General features: G+C 38.8%; 1 protein-coding gene across 2 annotated transcripts in view; it reads right to left on the reverse strand.

The window, feature by feature from the left end:
- arhgef17 (Rho guanine nucleotide exchange factor (GEF) 17) overlaps window positions 1–14,663 on the reverse strand; it is a 115,076-nt gene extending 100,413 nt beyond the window's left edge. For both annotated transcript variants that reach the window (XM_079826024.1, XM_079826023.1), the window contains exons 1-2: window positions 13,619–14,663; window positions 9,827–13,326 (exon numbers count right to left, since the gene is read on the reverse strand). In XM_079826024.1, the coding sequence (XP_079682150.1) occupies window positions 9,827–13,326; window positions 13,619–14,153 (4,035 nt within the window). In that variant the 5' untranslated portion in view covers window positions 14,154–14,663. The remainder of the gene's footprint in view (window positions 1–9,826; window positions 13,327–13,618) is intronic.
- Between the last annotated feature and the right edge of the window lie 2,625 nt (window positions 14,664–17,288).

Raw genomic sequence — 17,288 nt, forward strand, 5'->3', positions numbered from 1 at the left:
TTAGGGCAGTCAAAAGATTAATCGCGATTAATCGCATCCAAAAAGTTTGTGTTTACATAATATATGTGTGTGTACCCTGTTAATTATTATTTATGTATAAATACACACACAAGCATGTATATATTTAAGAAAAAAATATAATTTTTATATATAAAACATTTATATTTATATATATTATAGATTATATAAATGTATATACAGTATAAACATGCAAATATTTCTTAAATATATACATGAATGTGTGTGTATTTATATATAAATAATAATTAACAGAGTACACACACATATATTATGTAAACACAAACTTTTATTTTGGATGCAATTAATCGCGATTAATCTTTTGACAGCCCTAATATATATATATATATATATATATATATATATATATATATATATATATATATATATATATATATATATATATATATATATATATATATATATAGGCCTATATATATACTAATTTTATTAAATAATTATAAATAATACTAATAATGATAATAATAACAACAACAATAAATATCACTAATAAATATATGTATAATTATATTTAATTTATATATCATTAATTTATATGTAAATTATATTATTTGTATGTGTATGTGTGTGTGTGTGTGTGTGTGTGTGTGTGTGTGTGTGTGTATGCTATATATAAAAAATAAAGATTAAGCCCATATATATATATATATATATATATATATATATATATATATATATATATATATATATATATATATATATATATATATATATATATATATATATATATATATATATATATATATATATATATATATATATATATATATATATATATATATATATATAAAAATAATAATACATGTTATTATTATAATAAATATATAAATAAAATACAATTTGCAGCTATTTTTCATTTTTGCAGCAAAAAAATTGTCGAACAACAGCAAATGTGACCAGACTTTAATAGTGATACTTTTCTCAACAAACAAACACCACTAATGATAGGAAAGAACACAGCAGTTACAATCACCCTTTTCTTTGTTTGCTCTCTCCATTTCTCCACCATTTCATGCCTTGAGTTCATCTCAATAAATCAGTGCAATGCAGAAGGCTTACATGGAAGATAAACAAATCAACACACAAACACTGGAGCTGTGCCAGATGTACCATGGGAAAGGGTGAACCGCATCATTCTGTGACCCTGTTCTCATACTGGAGTGGTCTTACACAGCCTACCACTAACAAAACATACAAACACACACACGACAAGCCCATTTGCTGATTTTTAAACCACAGTTTTCAAACTACTCACACTTTGAAGTTAAACTGGCAGAACGTTTGCTTGAGGGCTATTTTTTGCATAATAAATGACCAATAAGTTGAGGAAATAAGTGATTATTCCAAGAGACACATTGATGCGTGTCATTTTATTCTTAAGAATGAAACTAAACTTAATTTGAGACAAGAGCACTTAGCAGAACACAAAAAGAGAAACACAAACAGTGAGAAAGACAGAAGTACATGAAATCTGTAATTCTCAAATAACACCGCGCTGAATTGAGGCTGTGGTTACACACAAGATTCAGAGCTAAACCACCTGTTTGATCATCATGAGGTCTTGAGCATCATTTTGTCCCTGAGGGGAAGCTCCTGCGTTTCTTTTACTGGAAGTTAGAGTGGATAAGTGTCGACTGAATGACAAGTGACCTCTAAAAACGGTTTCATTTCGAGAGGGGGCAACATGAGGAATTCAAAAACACTTGTAAAATGAACGTGACATGCATTCTAGAGCATCCATCACACTGACGCTGAAGAATTAAGATCCAGACCTCAGATGGGGGCAAAACACAAAACTTGATCAGGGGGTTTAAAAAAACAGGAAAAGAAGCCTAAGAGGGAGATATGGGTGGTCGGATTATAGAAATGAAGGAAAAATACTGCTTCTGATTGGTGAGCCCTCATGCTGACAAACCACCTACATAACATCTCCAATCACTTTAACGTTTCCCAAGTTCAACTAATCTGGTGTGAGATTCGATCCTGGCAGTATTTTACCCTCATCTGCATGACAGAACGCTTGAGTTTAACTCTTAATGCGCGCACCCTCATGCTTACAGAGACCACCAACAGAAGAAAACACCAGAAGAATCCTCAACTGATGATGGATAGGGGTTTACATCTCTAAACATAAGCAATAGAAATAGTAGGACAATGATTCATTTGTAAATGCATTAAGGAAGAAAAAATGATTACATACTGGTCATGTGTGCAGTCCAAATCAAATCCTAACGGATAAAACCATGTTAAAGGGAATGTAATGAATATTCCAGATAACAGACAGCTGAGGAAATTGAGTCCAGGTCAAAATGATAACACGACACAACACAGTACTGATGTGGTCACGGTTGTGACCCCTGTGTGAATGCTTCTGCTCTGACGGAATTATGGGTTGTTGTCCAAAAAGTACTCTGCATCTATTATGTGCATCACACTCTGCATTTACTATAAAACACATTATTTTTAACACATCATTTTCATATAATTAAAGGGATAGCTCACCCAAAAATGAAAATACTGTCATTATTTACTCACACTCTAATTGTTCCAAACCTGTTTGAATTTCTTCCCTCTGCTGAACACAAAAGAAGATATTTTAAAGAATGCTGGTAACCAAATAGATGATGGGTTGATATTTTTTTCTCCATACTATGGAAGTCAATGGGTGTTTGGTTCCCCATGTTTTTCAAAATGTCATATTTTGTTTTTAGCAAAAGAAAGAAATTCATACATGTTTGGAACAAATTGAGATTGAGGAAATGATGACAGAATTCTTTGGGTGAACTATCCCTCACTACAAACCAGGGTTATTATCATTAACCAAACCTATTAAAAACATTTCTGTTAATTGAAATAAAGCTGAAATACTGAAAGAAATTAAAAAGAAATGTTACCTTGGCAATAAACTGAAATAAGTTGAAGTACTAACATTTTTAACTGGAAATAAATAAATGACTAACACTAACTAAAACTGAAGTAAAAATTTAATTAAACCTAAATAGCAATATAATAAAAACGAATGAAATGACAAAAGCACACGAAATACCTAAAGTATTAATACTTTAGGTATTTCGTGTGCTTTACTGCTTTTGTCATTTTATTGACAAAATTATGGAGGTTTTTGTAGCAGTGTTATTTAATTTTTTTATTTTGAATGGAATTGGCTTTTATTTTTATATTTTTCATGGTAATTTTATAAAATTACCATGAAAAATATAAAAATAAAAGCCAATTCCATTCAAAATAAAAAATTTAATAACACTGCTACAAAAACCTCCATAATGATCTATTCTGAAGGGAAGTATGTTATCTGTCCATTAAAGCGGCTCATCCTGTTAATGTCTCTCTCACTCTCTTCTGAAAGCCATATGCAGACAGCTCAGGAGCTGAGGAACATTGTGGAGGGATGAAGTCATTTTTGTCATTCTTCCAGGAATGAGATTCAGCCCTGATATCAGGTACTCTGACAGGGAGGGACGGTGGGAGTAATGGATGACAGGAGGGCTGTAAAAAATGAAAAGAAAAGTGATACTTGGAAACGAAAGGAGGGAGAAAATAAAGGACTGATTGAATGTAAATGAAGCGAGCGAGTGGAAAGCACAGGAACATAGAGGAGAAGAGAAAAGGGGGTCTAGTTGCGTTCCTGTTGTTTTCATTTAAACAGGCATCAGGAATGTGACCTTCTTTCCCTTCACTTCTGCAAAACGGCCATGGACACAACAGCCGGCACAGAGAAAAGAGAGAGAGAGAGAGAGAAAGAGAGAGAGAGAGAAGTGATAGAAAATGTTCTAATATAAAAAAATAAAACAAACAGTTTGGTTACACACATTCTGCAAAATATCTTCTTTTGTGTTCAGCAGAAGAAAGAAATTCATACAGGTTTGGAACAACTTCAGGGTGAGTAAATGTTGACAGAATGTTCATTTTTGGGTGAACTATCCCTTTAAAATGGTCAGCAAGCTGATCTTCCAGCCTGAGCTGCTGAAAAGTGTCAAAACCCCCTTTGAAATCAGTCAACAGTCCTTTTAACCAGTCTTAAACCAGTAAACCAGCTTAGCCTGGTAAAGCCGTTTTTTTCCCCCTTCAGCAGACCAATAACATGAACTGATGAATCATTCACAAATAGCAGCGGGGATAGTGTAAGAAACTCTGCAGACACCTCCAAGACATCCAGGCATCACATTAAAACGCACTGACTCACAAGTGTCTGAGTGAACACAGAGGGAATTACTCTCGGTCAGAAGGAACGGCACAGACATGACTGTGTCCCCTCTGAGACGACGGCCCAATCGAAGGCAGACAGCAAACACATGCACTCATTCCAACTGAGCCTTTAATCCCGCTAAAGACACTGAGCAGCAGTTACAGCCAGAACAGCATCAAAGCTCTGACAAGTCATGCAAACACAGCACACAGTCGTCTGGAGTGTCTGTTTGTGTGTGTGTGTGCTGTCTCACGCCTGGCACTTTGTTTCCAAACAGTCTCCCGAGCAGAGCGGCACATTCCAGCCTCTGCAGCTCATCAAACATATTAGTAACCACAACAACTTCCTGTTTCTGTTCCCCAGCTTCCTGTCTGCGCAGGATCACTCGGCACAGGCGCTGATAAAAGAGCAGAGGCTCTTATAACACACACACATACACAACATGAACGCTTTAGAAACTCAAACACACAAAAAACTGTTCCTTCCTACCCTTCCTGCTAAAAAAACCCACACATCTTAAACCAGTTAAAGGGATAGTTCACCCAAAAATTTAAGTTATCCCATAATTTACTCACCCTCAAGCATTCCTAGGTGTATATTAGAGCTGCAACTAACGATAATTTTTTCTGTCGACTAATCTAACGATTATTTTTTCGATTAGTCGACTAATCTAACGATTATTTTTCCGGATTAATCTTATGATTCTTTTTTACTGATTATTGTATTTCAAAGAGGGTAGTGAATTTGTATATTATTTTAACATGAAATCAATGAATGATGACAATATTAATTGTATTTCAGGAAGGGTAGTGTACATAGTATGCCATTTTATAATGAAATATATGAACACAAGAAGCTTTTTAAACATAATATATAATGATACTATTCATCATAAAATGTATACAGAGTAGGCCTAATTAGGAAAAGTTGTTTACATATAGTAGTTGAGTATGATTTACTTATTGATTTGTGTCAATAGTAAACAAAAATGCACTTGTATTTATCTGCAAAAGGTTCACATACAGGAGCTTTCAGCATAGTTTTAATGTATAACTAGTCGTCTATTTTGAAGATACATGTGCATAAACAACGACTAAAGCTACCAGAAGTTTTTGCCCAAACTTCAAAGACACATTTAAATGATTAAAGCTAGAGGCATATCTTAACTTTAATGTTACTTTAATCATGCAAACTACCTATATACAGCATGTTATTATGCATATGTGTTTGGGACAGAGGGTAACCGGGTCGCATTAACAGGAGATATATGCAGCCCATAATAAATAAAAGCACGAGACGTACTGGGGTCGGAGAAGAACCCCGGAAAATGTGACCGTCTGTTGCAATACACGCGCCACGGTTCAGCTGCGCGAGAGAACACTGGCAGCAGGGTTGCCAGGTTTTCACAACAAAACCCACCCATTCGTTACTCAAAACCAGCCCAAAACAAGCCCAATCGCGTTTCGGGGAGGTTCTCTGGTAAACATCGCGTTCGGGGGGTTAAATATGTGTGCGTTTTTGCAGGGCTGCCTGCTAAAATTCTCATTCCCGGGGCTAAATATCACATAGTTGGGATCGCTTTAACCCGCGGACATGAGACACAGCCCGCGGCAACAGTGTACAAGTAGCCCAATTCCGCGGAAAAAACGCGGACATGGCAACATTGACAGGCAGTGTGAAAGCTCCCGCTCTCCACGCGCACAGCTTCTGCTCTGCCACCGCGCGCACTGTGAAACCGGCGTTACAGAGCGAACAAAGCTGTTTTATTCGGCTTCTGTTTAAAGTACTCCCACACTTTTGAATGTCACGGTCTGGCTTTATATGATAAATGATCATTTTCACTATACCCGGGAGCAGAAGCTGCCATTATTCTAGATCTTCTGTTCCATTCTAGAACGTAAATAATGTGCCGCCGACGCGTCGACGCATTTCACGCATTGTCGACGCGTCGTTGCAGCCCTAGTGTATATGACTTTCTTCTTTCAGACGAATACAGACAAAAGTTTGAAGAATGTCATATACACCTAGGATGGCTTGAGGGTGAGTAAATCATGGGCTAATTTTCATTTTTGGGTGAACTATCCCTTTAAGACCTGTAGACCATCTTATGCTAAAGTCATAGAGCTATAAAATGAATGTTGATAGCCAATCAGATTATTTGAGACTTTATTGAGATCTCTTCTGAAACTCTTAAGCAAGTCTCCATTTTTTCTTATTGCTGACTAGGAGGATATTCAAACAGTTTGTGGTGTTCGATTCGCACAAAATTATTTATGACTTTTCCATCAATTTGTATTTATAATATAAAATTGTGTTTACAGGCACTTACAATGGAAGTCTATGGAGCAAAGCACTCACACTGGAAACGAGAAACGTGAAATGTGTTAACATGAAACTAGTTTTATAGAATTGCCTACTTTATGCAATTTTATATCCAATCGTTCAACGTCGCGAAAATTACTATTTACATGGAGCAATCTTCAGCCACTGGTATAACATCTGTAGGAGCTAATCCATAACCAGATGTTCATCCACCTAGAAAAGTAGTCTCCCCTCAAAATGGACAATTTAGATGACTTTAAAAGATCAAAATAATATATATTTTAACTTAATTAAATTCAAGTGCTTTACAAAAACACAAGCATCACGTTTCTCCTTGTAAACCCTTTAAAAGACCCAATAGAGGTGCATTACTGTAACTTCAATTACTATCATTGTTTTTAAAAAAACTTAAAGCCACAATATGTAATTTTTCGCCGCTAGAGGTTGCGTATTCAAAACAAAGACATAGCTTGATGACGCCTTGCTTTTGTAGCACTTTTATTATGCCACAGACGACCGCTTCCGCTTTTTTCCAGTCATGCGTATGTGGGGTAACGCAGCACTGTTTTATCATATTAGATACATTTCATATTTAACCATGATTAGTTTCTGTAGATGAATGTATCCAAACAGTTGCTCACTTGTCTAATAAAACACATAATATCTTAAAGCGTCTTTGGTGTTTCCATGGTTTCAATTGCTTCCTGGTTAAAATTGCTTATTTCTCTGGATTTAAACATTGTTGGAAAAATGTGGGATAATGTAAGTACACAAGTCAACAAAAATATAACATTGTTCTAGTGTTTTTTTTTAAATAAATATTTTACATCCAAAAATCTTTCATATTGTGCCTTTAACTGAAGGGGGAAAATGCAGCAAAAAAAAAAGAAAAAGAAAAAGAGGAATGCACGAATGGTTCCTTGAAGTTCTTTTTTTAGTTCATTCATGAGCATCAGAAACTTACTTAAAAAAATATGTCATTATGATTATGAACACAATCACTCACACATTTTTGTTATACGTGGGGGTTATTTAGCAGACTGTGCTTTTGTTATGTTCTTTTATCACAGCTCTTTTGCTTGTCTTTGTACAGCTGAGCACAATGTGTTCACTCTCCTTTATCCGTTTCACATTACCGCAGCATTGAGACATCTTCACAGGTTACTCACAAAGAGCTCAATCTGAGGGCGTTTTCCCCTCCACACAGCCTGTCCACATGTGTTCTTCCTTCTTTTTTCAGGGGTGTGTTTACAGTTTCTGATCATCACATCCTCAGAGAATACTTGGCTAACCCGTCTCACACAGACAAGCTCTCTCTCTCTACACACACACACACACACACGTTGCAGCCCCTGTAATAAACACCCTGTGTTTATGTTCTGAACCACTCCAAGCCTCAATATTCATTAACCCACTAGTGTCAGATGTCCGTACTCTTCTCTTTCGCTAAAGAACAAGTACAGTGATGGAGTCAAGATAAGTACCACAGCCTCAACTTTTACCAAACAACTACCATTATACTGTGGTTAGCGATTACATGATAACCCAAATCATAGAAAATACCTCCAAACATATGGAAAGAACTATTTCAAATTTTATTTTAAATAAACTGAGAGATGCAATCCATTTGCACACACAAAGTATATGGACAGTTCATCATTGCATTAGATAACTACATACCAAACTAAATGGCATTTCTTAAAAAGAAAGATAAGCACACTTGCTTTGATATTTGGTTAATGCAATGACACTCATCCATATTTAACTGCGGCTTACAGTAAGTGTACAAATACTTTCTGAGGCCACTATATTCATATACCAATGGCAGGTGCTGTAGACAAAATCTTGGGAAAGGTTTGGGAAAAAACACGAAAGTAACATCAAACAGCCCTACACATGTCATAAAGCAGGCATTAGTCTCTGGAAATGTGCCTGGAGCTTAAGAGGAGGAACATTTAGCTCTATTTACATTTTGTTTTTTCATTAGCCACAATACGAATGTGTGTGCGCAAATGCCTGAGAACAGCGTGTGCAAGTCTCCAAGCCTCTGTCAATGATGGACTCAAATTAGACTGCATAATCCAGGCTGAATGAAAAGGCCATGCAAACATTTCCCCACTGTGCACTTCATAATGACCCTTGCAAGAAAAAAGTTTTCCCAAGAATTTGGGAGCTATGGAGGCCAACAGAATGTTACTAAAACTCATCTGCACCCTTTATATAATCAGCCAATATCAGGCGGCTCCAAACACGGTCCTAAGTGGACCACAATACTGAAAGGACAAGCTGGCACAGACGAAATCTCAGGAAAATACAGCACCATAAAAGGTGGACTGAGGGAAACTATGACCAAACCTTGTGTCTGAGACAGACCAACCGTGCTACAGAGGGCTTACCAAGCCATACAGAGAACTAATCCATCACTAAGAGTTTGCAAGACTTCAGAAAACATCACAGCCTTTGGACATAGACTATCAAGCACAACTCTCTTACATATGATGCATTTGAATGGCATTTCTCCCTGAGGTCAGTTTGGTAACACAAGCCTCTTTTGAAGGTTAATTTCAGTTGTTTAACCTTCTATAGAACAGATAAACCATTATATAAATACACAAAGCGATAAAGCATTCCCTTCAAAGTATTTGTAGAATTCCAGAATATTATGACTTTTCTTTTTATAGTCAAGTAAACAAAGGAATATTTGCAGCAGACAGAGGGAGAAACACACACACACAGTGCACAAACACACTACAGGCACTGGACCAAAACGAAGCTAGGCTAAGGAAAAGAAGAACAACATGACTCCAGAAGAACCTGCTGGGGGGAGAAAAAAATGTCCTTCATATTTCTTAGAAATATTGTTCTGCTCTTTCCATCAGAGACAAAAACAAAGTCGGGTGCAGTAAATTCAACTGCACTACAACCTGAGGTAACAACATGTCAAACAAATAAATACATGATTTTGCACACACGCCCACTCAAGCTGAAGGCCTTGAAACTCTTGTGATATATCAGTTTTATCCTTAAGTCAGTCCAGCACACCAGCATGAAGGTCACATCAAATGAAAAACTATGCAAAAAAACACCTTGACTTGCTTTGCTCACAAGTTATGAACTTCAACAGTAAGAAACAATTAGAAAGTAAAAATGTCTACTTCCAATCAACAATCTTTGATGTGTTTATACATTTGCAAGAACTTGTCATAACTCATAATTCAAAGACATTTAAATAGCCAAAATAGAGAAAAGAATATCACTCACCACTCTTGGTTTGGCCTTCAGAGGGACAGCGGAAAGCTCCTCACTGGACTTCCTCTCCAGTTTTGGCTCATTGGTGGGAACTAAAGGTGTGGAAGTAGTGCCCTCCAGAATAACCCCAACAGTGGCTGCTGGGGTCTCCGCGGGGGACTCTGGAGAATTCAGGGCCAAGATGTATTGCTCAGTGACGTCCTCTAATGATGGAGTGTCCTCCCCCGGGACTATTTTGTTGGGTGGTAAAGACTCATGGCTAGACCTCTGGAGATCCTGGGATACATGGGCATGTGAAGGAATGATAGGCACAAATGTGGCAGGTTCACTGGCATGACGCACATGTTTGGGTTTGACCTTTGAGGTTGGAAGCTGGGGGAGGCTGGATGCGGAGGACTGCTCTTCGCCTTGTTCATCTAACTGATCCCCGTCATCACAAGACACCTGATGAGTAAAGCGGTTTGAGCGTTTTTTGGGGGTTCTGCGAGTAATACGAGGAGACAAAACCTGAGCTAACTTAGGGTCAAAAGGAAAGGAGGGCTCCCCTGCTGCTTTTGTTTCTCCATTATGACCAAGGTGGGAGGGCAAAACATGTTCAGACTGAGAACGAGACCTTCTGGTTGGACAATAAAGTTGCCGTTGTTCGCTATTCAGTGCCCATAGCTCATCTCTTTGCTCAGATAAGATGGGCTCACTGCTAGAAGGTGGTATGGATTGTTCTAGTTCATTAATTGGCTCGCTGGGATGCTTTTGAAATTCTAGGGCTGTATCCGCCAATTCTCCACGTCTACTAGGGTCACTAAAGCTCTTTTTCTTCACAGCCTTGCCATTTGCTTTCTCATCAATAAGATTGTCCATTGCACCAGGTTCACAAACAATGCTCTGAATGACAGTACTGTAATCTCTCAGGCTGTCACTACACACGGAAAGGTCACTGGCGGCACTGCCTGTATATTCAGAAAGGTCTGCTGCAGAGGACTCCACACCACCCACCTTGGAGTTTAGAGAGAGTGAACCGAGCAGGTTGCTATCCATGGAGAAGCTCTTTCCGCCATCCTCTGCAACTGAACAACGTCTATGAGGCATTGGATCACTCAAAGAGCGGTATGCAGACTCACCGTTCGACTCTCCGTTACTGCCATTGCTGGAGTCTGAACCATTGTTTCCAGCTGAGGAAAATTTCCTTCGCCTGCGAATAGCACTAGGAGTAGACGGAGCCTCTAAGGCCCCCTGGTTTACATTTTTACTGCTGCTAATGTCTCCTCCTATGGCTACTCCCTCATACTCTGTCCTAACAGACGGAACCTGAGATGAAAGAGATTCCTCTGGTGTTGTATCAGGCAACTGCTCTTCGTACAACCCTGACTGATTCCAAACGGTGAGATTCTGACCCAGCAAGTCTTTACTGCAGGACAGCCCCCCATATGAGCCAACCTCTGGCTCTGTTACAATTCCTTCGTCTGTTAGGCTAGATTCATGACCAGAGAGTTCATCCAATGACTTATCACAAAAAATGTTCTCCACTGAATTTCTCTTCTGTAAACATGTTTCACTTTTTCCATCAGCCTCCCCTTCCTTACACCCAGTAAAAACAGGGTGTTCAAGTATCTTCTCCTCCTGCTTTGCCTTATTTTCTTTTATAGTGTCTATATTACTGTCACTGCTTTTTGTCTTGAAACGGTGTTCCTCCTCCTCATCATCATCATCATCCTTACTTTCACCCATTTGACAAATGTCTCTTATTACCTGTCTGGCCTCCTGTACGTAGCGGTCTTGTAGTGGGGTCGGCATTGGCTCGTCGTAACCATAGGTACTTCTGCAGTCATCGCTCTCCACCTCCCTGTCAGCAATCACCACCTGCTCGCCGCTACCTTCAGAGTCTAGCCGTTGCTCGGAAGAACTCCTTAAACCTGGCCCACTTCCATAATATTGCTGTCCTACTGGCTTCTCAGAGTACGTGAAAGACTTTGCCCTCCTCAAAGTAGCAGTTAAATCCTTCAGAGAAGGGCGTCCAGGGTGTGGCCGATTTGTCCTGGAGCCCATTCTGTACACAGATGTGCCTTGATCAGAGTTCAGATTTTCCTCATCATCTTGTCCCTTTTTCCTCATTCTTAACTCTGACAGATCGGTTTTAAGGTAGCTAAGAAGCGATAGAGTTTCCGAGGCAATGTCAGGGTTGGACATAGAGATCCTGTTCCTGTCTTTCTCATTATTAAAAGGGTGGCAGAGTACTCTGTTTTCTGAACTTCCTGTTTTACAGTCTGCTGGGCTTAGGCTGGGCACAAGCTTAGGGCGAACTCGAACTGGGACACGGGAAAAGTTATCTCCATGTCCAAAACTAGGGGAGCGGTACAGAGTGGCATTGCCATGGTATGTTTTACTCAAAACCGCTGATGACGCCCTGCTAAAGCTGTGGATGTTGGCTGGCTGATCCTCTTCTTTTAACGTCTCTGTGCTAGAATACCTGCTACTATTTCTTGACCCCAACGGACTGGATATAAATGAGGGTATGGTGACCTTTGAAACTCGTGACACCTGAGGAACAGGGCTGGTTCCGACTGACCCCTCAAAATTTCTATATAGGTGTCTAAAACTGTCCTTACTCATATGAGACCGTTGAGATGGATTGTCTCGTGCCCATGACATGCCCGCATTACAACCTCTAGAACGGAAACCCTCAATCCTGCGGCCCACCGTCTGAGAATCACACGGCTCCATCATTACAGGCTGGTTGTCGCTGTCATCGGACTCCTCATTGTCCCTGCTGCAACTGCTTTTCTTCTTTTTCCTTAGCGAGCGACGTCTAATGTCCGTGTTGTAGTGAGCTAGCGCTGCGCTGTCCTCCTCACTGCCTGAGGACCTTCCTCTCAACTTAGCTCTAATGCCATGCTTGTTTAGAGGGAAGTTACCAACTGTCCATCCACTCAACCCCTCGTCCTCTTCTCCAGAGCTCAGTCTTCCCCGAGCACCGGCTAGTTCTACGGAAGGCCCTGTCTGTGGTTGGGAGGAGTTATGCGTGGAATGTGAGCTATCCAGTGGCTGTGGCTGCTCTGCCCTCTGTCTCTGTTCTTGCAGCTGCCAACTGTGAGACCTGAGGGGCAAAGCAGTCGTTCTACTGTGTGGTGGGGGAGCAGGTGTACAATCACAATTCAATAACTCACAGGAATTGCTTTCAGCGCTTAAAGTATGGAAGTCAGGGATTGAATAGTCCACATACAATGCACTGTTGTCATGAAGAGAGCTGTTTGTATCTTTCCAGGCTCCCCTTGGCTGCTGGGGGAACTGTTTGTCACTTTTGTCTGGAGTTGAAATGCCCTCTTTAGCATCAAAATGCTGGAGGTGTTGACAGGCAGATTTCAAGTCATCAGCATCTGAAGTTGACCTATGTTGTTTTCGGCGTCCATCGCCAAATAGTTCTCTAATCTTAGTAACGCTTGGCCAGTTTGCATCAACATGAATAGTCTCTCCATAGGAAGGGTGATAGCCACGACGAGATTTGCATGTTGGACTCCCTAAGACAAAAACAAAAGACTGTGTTTTTAACTCACAGCATGATAGTTTAAATGCATTTACATGTATTCATCAAGCAGACACTTTTAAGTTAAAGCGACATTCAAATGCAGAGCATCACTAGCAATCTGTCATAACAGTCAACAATATACAGTACACAACGCCAAGTTTAAAGTAGAAGCCATTACTTAAGTTTGAGCAGACGTATAATAGTAAGTTTCTTTGTTTATGGTTGACGATTCATTCCCTAATAGGCAAAATGAGAACCAATGATTTCAAAACAATGTATCTTACCTGTATTTGTGCCACCCACGGTCTTCCTGAGTCTGTGATTATCTGCTCTGTCCGAATCCGATCCTGACACAGACTCTTGAGCCGAGCAATATATGTTACTGTCTTTGAGTTTCTCTTTCGCAGACTCCGAAAACTCTTTGGATAAGCAGCCACTCTCGTTCAAAGACGAATCTTCGGCACTTGTTGTGTTTTTAACGCTTCCAGTGTTGACTAGGGAGCTCTGTGTCGCGGCTGTGCTCAAACTGAACTTCTCAGAGAGCTGACGAACCGATGGAGATATTCCATGAGACGCTTTCTTGAGGTCTGCGGTTGAGAGGCTGGCCGCTGAGATTTTGGAAACTTTTCTGGATACAGAAACAGCGTGCGTCGCTTGTGATGGCTGCGCGCTGTGCTCTACGGCGTCTGGGGGAAGGGCACCGCACCTATCCAAATCCTCTCCAAATGATCTGCGCTTCTTTGCGCTCCAGCTCTCCAACTTTTTGAAAGAGATGCTTCTATATACAGGCGCCTTTCTCTCAATTTCCCTTTCAGCCATTGCGATGCCTGTCCTCCCACTTGTCTTGCTTTTCTCTCAGTTCATTGATAAATAGTCCGCACTTTTCGTTCCCTTCTTTATCCGTGGTTGCCTTTACCCCCCTGAAAACAACTCACAATGCCCCCATTTAACCACAAAAGTTGCTTGGCAGTGTTTTCCGGAGAGGAGGACAAAAAAACTTCAGGAACAACAGATGAGATTGTTCTCGAAAACAGTTATATCCCCGGACCTTTGCGCATGTTTGCCTCCCTTGGTGTCCATACATGCATTTAGAAAGAGCTCAAAGTTTGAGCAAAAAACTCCCAAGTGTTTCAGCCCAACAAACACTAGAGAAACGTTTGAATAGTGTACTTTTTCCAAGGTAAATCCCATTTCCTTGGCCGACTGTCTTTCTTCAAACGCATCCTTTGTTTCCAGCTTGAATAAATGCGCTCAGCCTTTTTTAAGGCACAATTAAGGGTTTCCGTGACTTGTGGCTTTTACATGCAGATAGTTGCTTGGCTTGAGGGCGGGACTAAAACATGGGGTCAGGGTTAGAGAGAGAGAGAGAGACCCCCGGGGAATATGAGGGGGGATCCAGCTTTTCCTCTTTCTGATGTGTGAGAGAAGATAATGCTGACATTATGCGTCAGTTTGTAAATGCACTGTGGGAAACTGTTGAACAAATCATCATCTTCAGTTTTTTTGCTGAACTCTGGGGAGGCTGAAACAGACAAACCTAGTTATTGCCTCTTTAACAAAAAGCTCCGTTTGTCTGCAGAACTAGCTTTACAGTAAAAACTTTTGCAGCCCTTTGTTTCGAAGCGTTCTTTTCTCTCTGTCTCTCTCTCTCTCTTTTCTTTTTCGTCTAGCTTGCTTTTTATTTGCATGACTAGAGTGCACTCTAGTGGCCATATTCTTGTTTACTCATACAATTGCCTGAATGAATGTCATTGCTTAAAGGGACAGTTCACCCAAAAATGTCATTTACTCACCCTCAAGTTGTTACAAACCTGTATTCATTTCTTTGTTCTGCTGAACACAAAAGAAGATATTTTGAAGAAGATGTGTAACCAAACAGTTGATGAGAAAAAAATACAATGGAAGTCAATGGCTCATCAACCGTTTGGTTACTGACATTCTTCAAAATATCTTCTTTTGTGTTCAGCAGAACAAAGAAATGAAATGGGGGGGGGGGGGGGGGGGTGATTACATTATTTTGGGGTGAACTATCCCTTTAAGAAAATTAAATATCAAATCAATTACATCATTTATTTTGAAAAAAAAATTTTTTTTTAAGAAAAATACATTTTCACAGATATTTATTAGCTTTACAATGATAAAACAGTGTGTGTGTGTGTGTGTGTGTGTGTGTGTGTGTGTGTGTGTGTGTGTGTGTGTGTGTGTGTGTGTGTGTGTGTGTGTGTGTGTGTGTGTGTGTGTGTGTGTGTGTGTGTGTGTGTGTGTGTGTGTGTGTGTGTGTGTGTGTGTGTGTGTGTGTGTGTGTGTGTGTATTGGTGGAACATTTTTATAATTAATGTGATGATCTGCACGGGTGTGGTTTTCCACTGAAAATGGCATGGAATGTAAAAGTCTTGCATTTTCATTTTGATGCCTGGTTTGGTATTTTGCCATGTATTTTATTCACATTAATATATATTTGAGTATAACTTAAATACTTTTTGGATAAGTCTTTCTTGAACCTGAATGTTGCAGTAATATGAGGCATTGCAGGACATTTATTGATTTGTCTTTACTGGAAAAACAACAGATCAGGTTAAGAACACAACGGACAATGAATTAAATTTAACAAATAAAAATTACACAACACATTTCAATAAAAAACATTCACAAATACCTTATGACATTTAGGCCATTTCTAATAGCTTCATTTAATATTATACTTATTTTCTACAAATTAATTACAGAAAGTGTTTGATATGCAAAAGCAAAAACAAACATTAATTGTCAGACATTTTATTTGCACATTGACTATACAAGCGTTCAATAACTAGTGTGCTTACTTGAAAAATATATTGTATTCATATACTACAATATAGACACAAATGGAATAACTTTGCCTTAAGTATATATTGCATAACAGTGACATAGATGTTTTCAAGATTATATGGACGATGCATTTTGCCCCAAAGTTGTATATTCATAAATTATTTCATTACTTTAAATTCTTTCTCTCTGTAAACACTCAACTAATGTTTGGCCCTTAATACTGAAGCAGGAAGCAAAGGACCAGTTTAATGTGCAATCATCAAATCTGCTTTAATAAGAAAAAAAATGTGTTGTTAAAATATACCACCTACTAGCCGTTCATAATATCTGAGACATAAATGCTTGTTGCTTTAAAGTTGAAGTTGCTCATCATTAGTTAACTATGTAGCCTATATTTAGCATACTACTATTTCTTCACTATTAATATGCATACTGTATGCAAATTATTTGTATGCATGAAATATCCAAATAATCAGCTACATTTGCAAAAATACTGTGTACAACCAGAGCACACTGTGCTACCGTATCCCACAATGCTCAACTAAACCTAAACCTTTGACTTCTAGTATGATGAACCTGAAATAATATCAGCCACAGTCTTTCTTGACTTATTTAAAGGTCCAGGATTAAAACATTTTGTTTACACTTTATTTTATAGTCCACTTTAAACATTCTACTAACTATAAGTAACTTTGCAACTACATGTCAACTAACTGTCATTAGAGTATTAGTTGACTGTCAGTAGACTGGTAGGTTATGGTTAGGTGTTAGGGTTCGGGTTAGTAGAATAAGTTGAATTGTAGTTGCCAAGTTACTTATAGTCAGTAGAATGTCTGTTGTGGGACCAACAAAATAAAGTTTTAGTAAATATTAATCAGACAGTCTACTAATACTCTAATGACAGTTAGTTGACATGTAGTTGCAAAGTTACTTATAGTTAGCAGAATGTCTAAAGTGGACTATCAATATAAAGTGTTACCCAATTTTTGTTTTATTTCTTTTTGAATGATAACTGAATGCCACTTGATGAATAAAATATGCGACATGGAAAGGCCATGTAGGATACTTTTGTTTGAAATGTTTATCTCTGCATAATGCACAGTTTCACAAACAATTGAAATAAAAGCACAGGATGTAGTATACAGT

This window comes from Gobio gobio, assembly GCF_949357685.1.
Source record: "Gobio gobio genome assembly, chromosome: 9".
Taxonomy (NCBI): Eukaryota; Metazoa; Chordata; class Actinopteri; order Cypriniformes; family Gobionidae; genus Gobio; species Gobio gobio.